We start from the raw sequence: 12366 nt of genomic DNA, 5'->3' as shown, positions 1-12366 counted from the left end.
TTGCCATTTTGTTCAACATAGTTGAAAGTTCTAGAAATTATGTCTTTGAGGATGACAACCCCCCCCCCCCTACAGCCCTCAGAGAAAGGGTTGTAAGTTATGCCCTGGGGGCATATAAGGTTTGTTTTTGGAAAGCGTTGTCATAGAAACTTCAAAAAGGGCTCATTTGATTGGAAATTGAAATGGCTAGTGCCCTTTTTAATAGTCGAAAGTGATTGGAAGGCAACTAACACCCCTTCCACACCCACCATTTATCCAAATACATCCAAACAAAATTTTAAGATAACCACTTTGTCCAAAGTCACGCCCACCTCACGCCATCTCACGCCCACCTTTTCCTTAGAGCCCTCGGGGCAAGGGTTGTAAGTTATGTCCTAGGGGTATTTAAGGTTTTGAGATAGTGATGTTGTAGAAACATCAAAAGGGGCTCATTCGATTGGAAATTAGAAGGGCTTGTGCCTTTTTTAATATTCGAAAGTGATTGGAGGATAACTAACACACCTCTCACACCGATCATTTCCCCAAACACATCCAATCAAAATTTTGAGATAGCCATTTTGTTCCACGTAGTCGTAAGGTCCGGAAAATATATCTTTTTGAATGATACTTCCCCCACAGCCCTCAGGGCAAGGGTTATAAGTTATGCCCTGGGGGCATATAAGTTTTTTTTTATAGAAAGCGTTGTTGTAGAAACTTCAAAAAGGAATCATTCGATTGGAAATTGAAACGGCTAGTGCCCCTTTTAACAGTCGAATGTGATTTGAGGGCAACTAACTCCCATCTCACGCCCACCTTTTCCTTAGAGCCCTCGGGGCAAGGGTTGTAAGTTATGCCCTGGGGGCATATAAAGTTTTTATAGATAGTGATGTTGTAAAAACTTCAAAAAGGGCTAATTCGATTGGAAATTAGAAGGGATAGTGCCTTTTTTAGTAGTTGAAAGTCATTAGAGAGCAAATAACGCCCCTCTCACCCCCACCATTTCCCCAAACACATACACTCAAAATTTTGGGATAGCAGTTTTTCAACATAGTTGAAAGTTTTGGATATTAAGTCTTTGAGGATGACACCCCCATCACAGCCCTCAGGGCAAGGGTTGTAATTTATGCCCTGGGGGCATATATGGTGTTTACAGAAAGCGTTGTCGGAGAAACTCAAAAAGGGCTCATTCAATTGGAAATTGAAAGGGCCAGCGCCATTTTGAATAGTCGAAAGTGATTGGAAGGCTTGACATTTTTATAGTAAAGATCGATGTAAGTACAATGTATTATTATTATTATTTATTTATTTTTTTTAGACCAGGGCACTCCGTATCGACGGGGTTGCGGTAGGAACTTCACATAAGGGCTCATTCAATTGAAAATAAAAAGGGCTAATGCCCTTTTTAATAGTCAAAAGTGATTGCAGGGCAACTAGTCCCCCTCCCCCGCCCACCCACCCATTTGCCCATTATTTTTAAAAAGCAAAGTGTTGCCTTAGGATTAAATCAAAATGCACTGTGTTAATGCTAATTCCCAACAAGGCATCTCAGCAGTATCCCAAGAACGACTGAGGGTATTATGTTCAAACTTTCGGGGCTACTTCTGCTCTTAAAATTTAACCAAATCAAAATACCGTAACTTTATCCAAGCTATCAAAGAAAGTAAACAGATTTTTTTTGCAAATTGTATCAAGTTTTCTATTTCAAGTAAACTAGAGGAGGAATGAAACTAAATTAAACATTACTATTTGTTTCCAGATTTTTAAAAGGGTGTATGTTATTAAAATTGCTGAAAATTTTTCTCCAGCATACAAATAGCAGGCCAAACTATAAACTCTATAAAAAACTAAATGATTTAAAGCATTATTTTCTTTTTCCCTGAAAAGACTATCTCAATATAAAACGAACAGAAATTAATTAAAAAAACTTTTCCACAAAATAAGTTTTTCAAAGAAAAGTAAAGAACTCCATTAAACAAAAAATAAGCGAAAATAAAATCAAATAATCTACCAAGCGTGAAACAAACCACAAATCAGCATCGATAAATAAATGAAACCCAAAACGAACAGAAATTACAATAAATAACCGAGTCAAACTCAAAACGAGCAGAAATTAACATGACTAGGGATCAAAACCCCTATGCCTTCCTAAGGCCAGAACATAATTTGCACTTTACTGAAAAAAGAAAAAAAATGAATGTGCATTGTCAGTTTAATATACATATACTGATATTTAGTAATCAAAATGTTAATATTACTTGATTTATTAAAGTTATAAAAGTAAAAACATTTATATTTTTTCAATATAGTGCAAATTATGTTTTGAGCCCTACTCATGTTAATTTCTGCTCGTTTTGAGTTTGACTCGGTTATTTATTGTAATTTCTGTTCGTTTTGGGTTTCATTTATTTATCGATGCTGATTTCATTTTTGGTGTAATGGAGTTCTTTACTTTTATTTGAAAAACTTATTTTGTGGAAACAGTTTTTTTAATTAATTTTAAATGAAAAAGGCGATATCTTCATGCGTTTATTTTTTTTTTGTCAGGACAAGCGCATATGTGCAAATACACGAAAATTTCTTTCTTTAGTGGGATCGGGGAAGAAACCCTTGGATGGGGGGGGGGGGGGGTTGGCAAGCGAAATAGACATTTTTTTAAGTATGAAAAGGACCGGTAAGATATCGAAATTGATAAAGAACGTCGGATTTTTGTTTTTTCTCTACTAATTTATTTGGAAGATATTAATTCATGTCTGGAGAGAGGCATGAGTCTTTACTATTAAAACTGCACAACTGTATACTGACAAATATTACTAGTATTAGAACTTGTTACAGTACTGATCCTATATATATATATATATATATATATATATATATATATATATATATATATATATATATATATATATATATATATATATATATATATATATATATATATATATATATATATATATATATATATATATATATATATATATATATATATATATATATATATATATATATATATATATATATATATATATATATATATATATATATATATATATATATATATATATATATATATATATATATATATATATATATATATATATATATATATATATATATATATATATATATATATATATCATGTCTAGACACATCCTTATTATTCCATAAAGGAATTAATTTAGTAATTTAGTAAGCCATCATAGCAACCAATTCAGTTGGTAAGTGATCAGTACTGTAACAAGTTCTAATACTAGTAATATTTGTCAGTATACAGTTGTGCAGTTTTAATAGTAAAGATTCATGCCTCTCTCCAGACATGAATTAATATCTTCCAAATATCTTATCAATGAGTTTTTTGGGTGGGTTAGTTTCTTTTCTATGTTTTACATTATATTTCGCTGAAGACGGCTTTCAGTTTTATAGCCAAAATGTTCGCTTAGGCTTTATAATATATTTTACTCATTGTCTTTAGAAAAACCCTCCTTTTTATCTGTCTTCCGAATATTCTATATTCTTAAATTTAAACGCTCATCACCAAAAGCTAGTTTTAAAAAATTCCTTTTTTAAAGGTAATAGAAAGGTCATGCGCGGGTTGTGGATGACTTAGAATTAGCAACAGAACATATCTTAATTAGATAATAAAATATTCATTAATCTAAAATTAAGGGAACACAATGTACCTTTTTTGACAAGTACAAAAGTGCACGAGTAAGAGCTCAGCACCGACATTTTCCATATTCAACGGACGTGCGGATACTAGCCACTAAGCTACACATACAGTATCTATAACCGTTAAAACGTATTTACAAAAGTTTTGTTGATACCTGCAATGTCGTTGACAACTCTTTGGTTCCTCTGGTCATCATGCCATGCAAAACGGCTGGGTGTTGAGGAATATCGACAGATATAAGGCCTACTGACAACAAGGCTGAATTTAAATCATCACTACTCTTTGACTGCACAGAATACAAGCCTTGAGATTTTCCAACCGTGAATTTGACAACCGTTTGCTGATTTGGTGCAATGCCCTCCAATAAAACAATCATTGCTTGGCCTAAGTGACAGCTGAGAGAGTTTTCAATGTCTGGCTTTTGCAGTGTCGTAGGAAGCCCTTGTCTAGAATAGTTGGAATAAATGTAGAAATAAAAATGAATTAAAACAATTTATATGGAGATAATTAGCCTTTAACGATTACCAAAGTGAATTTATTAAGCTAGAACTGACTTCCTAAGGGTAATCCTCCATCAAAACCATCTGTTGATCTCTCAAAGCAAAGGTTCAAATCAATAGATGTAAAAAGCAAAAGATTAAGCTGGTCAAAGGATTAGGATCAAGGATCAAGACCCCTGGCGTTACAAAGTATCTAAAAAAGAAGATAAGTCTTTTGGTTTTTAGTTTCAACTTTTAATTTAGAAATACTTGGTTTACATGCAAGTTTCTTTTTCTCCAAATGTTCATTTTATAATACCATACCCTGCGGTACCAGTCACATTTCAAGTTCCCGATATACTTCCAGTTCTTTATCCAGTATTAAAAACAGTGTTTTATACATCTAGTTAACCTTCACTGGACGAAATCAACAGTTCGATTGGATGGGTTCATTGTATCAGGAAGACAGTTAGTGGTTGATGCACCATAAAAAAAAAACTGCTTTTCAATAGCACTTTTCCAGTCATTTCCCGCCATCATGAATTGAAGACGAACAGTGTACCTACATGTCTGTCTTCATGCCTTGACAGACCTTTGGCGCAAGGGGAAAAAATCTCCGGTGGAGGTGATTGAATGGTAAAATACCGTAATTGCGCAATGTCAGATCTTTATCCAAGAACAGTAGTTTTTTGAAGCGATGCAACAGCCCATTCTGCTGAATATATTTTCATTATCTGGAAGGGTGCCAGTTGAGTTTTGAGACGCCCTACATATACCAGGAGGCCACATTGTTGACCAAATGGTTAACCGTTTCCACTTTCGTCAAAGTTTGGCCCACAGCGCTAAATAGTAGGTTAAGTCAAGAAAAATGAACAGTTAAGAGAAAAACACCCTTCAGTCATATTTTCGTCCAACAAATCCTACAAAACAATCAAATATGAAATTATAGGCGTTTAAAATGGATTAATTTATCAAAACGATAGAATACTTTCTCAACAACTGAAATGTTGACTCAACCCCCTATGCATCAGCAATGGCTCTAGTCTGTATCGCTTATCCTAGAATAATTTATTAAAATACCATAGGTTAACATATATGTAACTCAGACAACGACCGGGGTGAGGGCTACAGCCCCCTAAAGAGATTCAAAGACAGCTACTAATTATCTGAAAAGGAAATTAACAAAGGAGTTTCTTGTGGCCTTGCCCCTGTCCAGATAAAATTTTGTTTTAGCTCCCCAGCTCACCTGTTAATTTGAAATATATCTGTAAAAATTAACAAATTAATTTAAAATTAGTGACAGAATATTTGTTCTTAAGAAAGAAACAAAAAAAGTCGACCAAATTCACTATACAGCAAAGACAATGGTAGACAGTTCGGCAGTCCACAAATACTATCTAAAAATATAAAACTTATATAATATATAACATTATGTATATATAATCATATCTATAATATTAATGATAATACGATAATTATGATCATAAATAATTATAATAATTATACATATGACTGTAATTATATTGCAAAATTAATATAGTATAACATGGTCAAAAATATAGCCTAATATATGGCTGTTTCAAGGATTCGGCCTAGCTGCTCGTAGTACAATATTAAACAGAGCTTAAAAGAAAAAAAGCAGCTGAGCTTTAGAAACGCTGGTCGTGCATTTGCTCTAGACGGATATTTAGAACAAATAAAAGAAATTATTATTATTAATAACAACAATATATAATTTAAAATTCAGTGGCATCAATTTAATAAAATTGGGAGGGGGGAGGTAAAGATAATTTTTCAATATCTAGGGGAGGGGAAAATTGTCATTTTTCATTATTTAATTTTCACAATGAAAAATATCCCCAGAACCATATTGCAAAACCTGGGGGGGGGGGGAGCAAAAACAAGATGGTACATGCCCATACCCCCCCCACCAAATTGACGAAAACATCGAAGTTAATTCCTTTCAGGATAAAGTAGTTTGGCTTGCCGGAAACATTCACAAACACAAAAATTCTTATCAAAAGAAATTACAGCATAATTTTCTCTTCAAATTATTTTCTAGCGTACATGAGTCGGCAACATAATTTTTTTAAAAGCACTCTCCAACACTGTGATGCTAACTGCGTTAGGTCTAGTATTCTGAAGTATTTGAAGGAACTATACATCAGAATACATTTATAAAATTAGTAAATGTTCATTAGATGATAGTTTGATTGTAGAACTATCATCCTATCCAAAGAGAATGGAAAACTTATGAGGGCTAGATCTTTTTAGCGATTTAACGTGAGAAGATGGGAATTAAAAATTACTGGCACCACAAACCATGTAATACTTGGCAACTTCATTAGAAAAATGAGGAAATGTTAAAGAAGATCGTAGGATTAATATAATTAATCTGGAAATTTATAGAACAAAAGCTGAACGTTCTATCTGAGCAATAGTCAATCTGCATTTGTTTTTCAATAATCATTTAATTCACAATCCAGTCTGAAAAGGCAAGGCGTTTGTCTACAGGCTACAAAGTTCTACTTTCTTTTCTTTTCTTCTTTCTTTCTGCTTTCCTTTCTTTTTTGATTTCCTCCCCTACATTTTAAGGTACTTGACGACAAGTATCTTATAGTTTAGGGTGGGTTAAAAAAGAACACGAACGACAAATGAAATACGCCGTTGGTGATTTTTTTTTTTTTACACTAACGCTAGTTTCAGCTGTAATAAGTTTTCCATCCTCTTTGACCCTATCCATATGAAGGAATTGAACTCACTTGTAGTTTAAAGACGATTGAATATTTGAAAGATCTGCTTCCAGTTTGAGCCCACTCAACGTAGCAAGAAGACGCACACGAGCAAACCTAATAACCCCAAAGACAGCAGCAGAATATCGAGATTTTTCCGTTTGCTTTTGACTTGTTCTAGTACTTTTTCGTTGTCGAATTAGCTTCTCGTCAACTCTAAAAAGATAATAATAAATAAAAAACGATTTTATTTTCAAGCACCATAAAAACGGCCATGCCGATCAGCGGCAGTTTCTGTCATAATAAGATATTAAACATATAAAACCTATGAAAATCACAGCCATAGCCATCGTCATGTAAAAATATACATTGATTCTAAATATCACAGATTCAAACTAAACAGAGTCAAACGAACAAAAAGAATAAAAGATTAATGAACTAAAGAAAATAAATATATACAATTATCGACGAGTGGGTGCAGAATTAAAAATCTTGACGAAGGAGGGAACAAAACTACTTGCGTACCGCATATGCCGCGCTGGTACCGATTGAGCTACACTTCGTGGGATCCTTTGGCATGAAGGGAGATGCTCAGGGGGGAGGATTTCACGAGGCCGCGTATTTCCCAAAATACCGGCACCAAATTTAAATGGGAATAATTAATATGGGAAGCAGAAACATAAAGTTGGTGCAAAAACACAATTATTTTAAAGGAAGAAAAGTGGGGAAATCCAAAGAGCATAAAATATCTACAACTACGTAGCAAGTTATAATTGGCAAACATTAGCAAACAAGAATCGTCATTTGTGTTACATACCAACGAAAATATACTCCCAATGTTTAAGATTTTCGAGTGACAGTTGCTTATACAAATTTGATTAACCAATTTCCTCCTTTCTTGTCTAAACAGAGCATCTTCATTCTTCGGTTACTTTGATAATCCCAAAGTGGACTTTCCAAGTGTTAAACCCCTATTTTTGCCAGATAAAATCAATCTTAATCTTGCGTCGCAGTTTGCCTTTTGTTGGTTGACTGCTTTTTCTTTTAAATGGAAGATATGTCATGCCTTAGTCAAGATCTTAATTTGGAATGTTTGGACAACAAGTTTAAAATAAAGTTTTGATTAATAACCGGTTTCTTTTCAGTCTCCATTTGACAATTATTTGAAAATTTAAATTGCGTTATTCAAATATTGTTCTTGATTCCTTATTTTAGGAGACGGTGGTAGATCTTTTAGAGGGTTTTTCTAATAGGGGAGGATGCCTGAAACCACCAGAAAGTACATTTACATTGGGAGGTAGGTCCAGATCCAATTTAAGGGGACAAGCTTAATTGTTATTGCTTTTGTGCGAGCTATGAACATAGAAAATTGACTAAGATTCTTAACAGCATATGAAGGCCTTACCTGTGGAAAACAATATCTAGGTTCGGAACTGCCTTATAAAGGTCAAGTAGCTGAAAAATTTTCTTCCATGACTTTGGAACTGTTCGTGGCATGACTTTTAGAGCTGTCAGTGAAGCATTTATAGACGCCCCTCCACTTCTGACATAAGGGCTATCATTGTTGGTGGAAGACACACGCGAGAAGTTCCTACGCTCCAAATCAGGTAGCACTTGACTGCTCTCACTTGCACTAGACATTACAACTTCACTTGCATCTGAATCAGAAGTTGGTAGGGTTAGCGGCATCGAACGGAGTGGTATATCTTCATGAAGTTGGTTGGACGCATTCTGGGCGTTATTATACATTGTGTAAATCTGATGCGCTAACCTTAGGAGTGGCATATTTACTTGCTGCGCAATAAAGCCCACACCGATACTAAAACTAACAGTAGTATTAGAGTCGTTCTTATCATCTGCTATATCATTTTGCCTTCCTTTAGCTTCAGCTTCAAACGTTATTTTCTCGCATGTAAACGCTGGTATTTCTGGTGGTAAACTAATACTAAACTTTCCAAGCGGCCGCTTTCCCTTCAAACCTTTATTGGACGTGACGGTGAATTCACTTTCAAACAGATCAACTTTAAGTTCATCAACACCACTGACCACTGAGACGCTGCCAGAGATCGAAAAAGGATTATGGGATTGCTTCTCAATAGGAATTTTCAACGCTGAGAGCATAGGAGCAAATACTACTTGGGCATCAAGCCCTGGATTAAGTCGGTGAACTTGAGCAGTTGGTGGAAAAGGAGATCCTCCACTGGTGCTTTCGCTTCGTTGAAATTTTTTAAGGAAAGAACCACTTGCAATGCCAGCCTAAATAAGAAGATAAATTAGTCTTAAAGACGAGATAAGAATGTGTGTATTACACTCGTCAAATGAGTTTCTCATGTAACAAAATGGAAGAAACGCGAGAATTGAGGGGAGGGATGCTGATGTTGTCGACAATGTAAAAAAAAAAATACATGAATCATTAAACTGTTAAAAAAAAAAATCCGAAAAAGTCCTATAGTTCTGGGGGAAAGGCCAGGCCCTTCCCCTGCGTATCTGCTAAAGGCCAACGGTTTCAAATAGTTTTCATCCATCGATAAAGCAGGGTCGAAAAAGAAACATATTATATCCAGCGCAAACTGTAAAAAAGCTCCTAATTTACCGATATAGTTGGTGAGTGCCAGTAACAAAATCGACAACTCGTTTATTAGAAATCCACTTGTATTCATTTATAAATGCAAAAAAAGTTGTAAAGCGATCTACCAAGCCCGACTAGCTCAGTAGGTAGAACCTGTAATTTCTAATCTCGGGATTACGATTTGGAGCTTGTCGCTTCCATTTTTTCCCCGTCGGTAAAAAGTAAAATATTGCAACATGTTCCTTTTTGAGTAAAAGTTGCATTTGTGGAATAAAATATCGTGGTAAAAACTTAACAAAAATGTTCTGGTCTACAAATCCTCTTAAAAAAATATTACTGTACTTATTTCTGCACTACATACTAATTTTATAGTTTTGTCTCATCAATATTATCAGTAACGAATGGAAAATATTAAAAGAAATTCATACATGCTTCAATATAAACTAAAATAAACCCAAATAAAGCTCGTAATGGATGCAACAAGATATTCAAAGACATTTTTGGATTTGAGAAAAGTAGATGACCTGCCTTTGAGGTATATCTCTGCAACATAACCTCTGACAACACTTCGGCACAGCTTGAAACTATGTCTCAAAAGCCCTAATTATTATTTTTTTAAATTGTCATGCACGAGTTTTGCACATAACAACCAATCTGTGCTGTAATACAATATGATGTCATAGATGTGGTATCATATTTAATTAATTTATTAAAATCTAGATTTCGATGAAAGGTCGAGTTTCGTCAGGATCCAACATTAAATAGTCTAAAATCTAGTGGATTACTTTATTTATGAACTAAACTAACGGATCATAAGATAGCTATTGTAGAATAGTAACAATAGAATATGGTAGCAAATAAAATATTTATGCAAATACATTCATTGTGCCCTTTTGACATAAGAGGTTTTGTTTGCTCCAGTTCAATGTAAAGAAAAACGAAACAAGAGACTTACAAGCAATCAATGTTTTTATTTAGGCGGTTCTTAGGTTTAGAATATCTCAGTAGTGACATCGAAACTGTAAAAAACGGACTACAAAAATTACATTCGGTGAAAATTATGTGTCTTATGAGTCCGCTCTCGTATCGCTAAAATTCCCTCTCTCCACGTTGAACTAATCCTGAAGTTTGGACACTCACTACTCGTCGACGCGAGAATAAAATCAAACCGTTAAGATACCATACCAATCGGTTTGTGAAACCTTTTTCCTTTTTTTGTTATTGCATTTAATTGGTCGTAATCTATGTAAAAACAGCAAAATTTAGTTGCGTGTTTTTATTTAAAGCTGTTCTTATTAAATAAATTTTGAAAATCTAGGTCAAGATTATGAAAGCTGTTTTTATTAAATAAATTTTGAAGATTGTTCTAATCAGGTTTATGGTATTTCCGGTTATGAAAAAATAGTATTGACTGTTTTTCTCATAAACAAACTAGTGTTTCATCTCCTATTAGCTTGCCATCCTCTTTATATTACTCTTTATATTGCAACATCTGAAAAACTCCTAATCCAGGTACTTGTTTTTACTTTTCCTAGACCAGAGAAAGCATTCGAAACATCAATAGTTCCCGATTATTGAAATTTACGAGTTTTTCCATAGCTCAGACTTCCTAGAAAATAATCGAAAGAACCCGACCTACTATTTCCCACTTAAATCACTTTCTTAAAATTATTCCATACAAGCTTTTTCATCTTATAGTCGAATAGTTGAATATGATTTTTCATATTCAACTATAACTATCATACTATAACTATCATATTCTATAACTATAACTATCATATTCAACATAAGACGTTTCCATTTAGTCTTTTACTACTTTTTTCTTATTTTACTGTGATGTTAATTACAGAGATATGAATCCAGCTTTTGACTTGATGTTGACAGTTATTTATTATTTATTGTGTCTTTCTTACAATTTAAACTGCTGCGGTTTTCCTTTAGGAGCTAATGTTTCAGCACATGTGCCATATTCTTTAATTGATTACCCCAAAGAAAACCTTGGATATTAGCATATAGTTTAGAAAAAAAAGTATCAGCCTCAGGGTTAATTTGGTAATTTACAAATCAAGCTGCTATTATAAATGTCAAAACATAGATTATTTGCTCTTTTCTTAGTATTGCAAGTACATCAGCACAGGTGAATCGCACCCAGTCTGTAGAAATGGTCATGAAAAACAATGTAGCATTTGTACTATAATAATCGAATATTTGAGATTAGAGTAGAATCCATGAGTGTTATACAACAAGCCCGAGTATTTATCCTTAGCTTATCAAGAGACAGAAATGACGTCAGAGGATAGGAGGATTGCTACTAGAAACGGTCTGGATTAGTTGTCAGATGAGTTAAATCTACTAGCCCCAGAAAACACAGGATAAGCGATGATAAGTGATGTTGACTGTATATGTAAACAAAAAACTCAATCTTTTCAAAAATAGAAAAAAAATATGAAGTTAACTATGTCTCTGGGGATGTCACCCCCCACCCCTGGGGAAAAAGGGCTGTTAGTAATGTAATTCGCTCATTGTTTACATATAATGTTTGCTATCAATGATGAACTGTATCAAAATACGTCATGTGCATACTGCCTGTCAAAAAGGTATAACTAAGGAGTGACCGAAAGTATTAAGTTGGAATTTCCAGGAAATGATGAGGGGGGTGGCCAATAGACCAAAAGGCAATATTCGCACGTATCTACTACCACTAATACTAACACTCGTACTTCTAATATTAATAATATACTTCTACTATATTATACTAGCTGAAACATTAAGGGCATCATGAGGGGGATGTTCAACTGACCAAAAGGTAGTATGTGCAAACTACTACAGCTGCAATTACTACCGTTACTGAAACTACTAGCACAATACTACTGCTACTATAACTCCTACTACTACTACTAATGTGATAATAGTGCTACTAAGGCTAAGGGTATGATCTTG

At 34.1% G+C, this 12366-nt stretch overlaps 1 protein-coding gene across 1 annotated transcript in view; it reads right to left on the bottom strand.

Moving 5' to 3' along the window:
• The window catches only part of tweek (transmembrane protein KIAA1109 homolog tweek), a 371152-nt gene that overhangs the window by 153783 nt on the left and 205003 nt on the right, over positions 1 to 12366 (bottom strand). Inside the window, exons 29-31 of the mRNA XM_089106227.1 lie at positions 8263 to 9113; positions 6888 to 7073; positions 3801 to 4092 (exon numbers count right to left, since the gene is read on the bottom strand). Coding sequence (XP_088962353.1) covers positions 3801 to 4092; positions 6888 to 7073; positions 8263 to 9113 — 1329 coding nt within the window. The remainder of the gene's footprint in view (positions 1 to 3800; positions 4093 to 6887; positions 7074 to 8262; positions 9114 to 12366) is intronic.

The sequence above is a fragment of the Artemia sp. Qi Xiang Cuo genome, chromosome 20 (assembly GCF_049724085.1).
Source record: "Artemia sp. Qi Xiang Cuo chromosome 20, ASM4972408v1, whole genome shotgun sequence".
Classification (NCBI taxonomy): domain Eukaryota; kingdom Metazoa; phylum Arthropoda; class Branchiopoda; order Anostraca; family Artemiidae; genus Artemia; species Artemia sp. Qi Xiang Cuo.
Note: the sequence above shows the minus strand (reverse complement) of the source record. Positions and strands in the feature narration are given on the sequence as shown.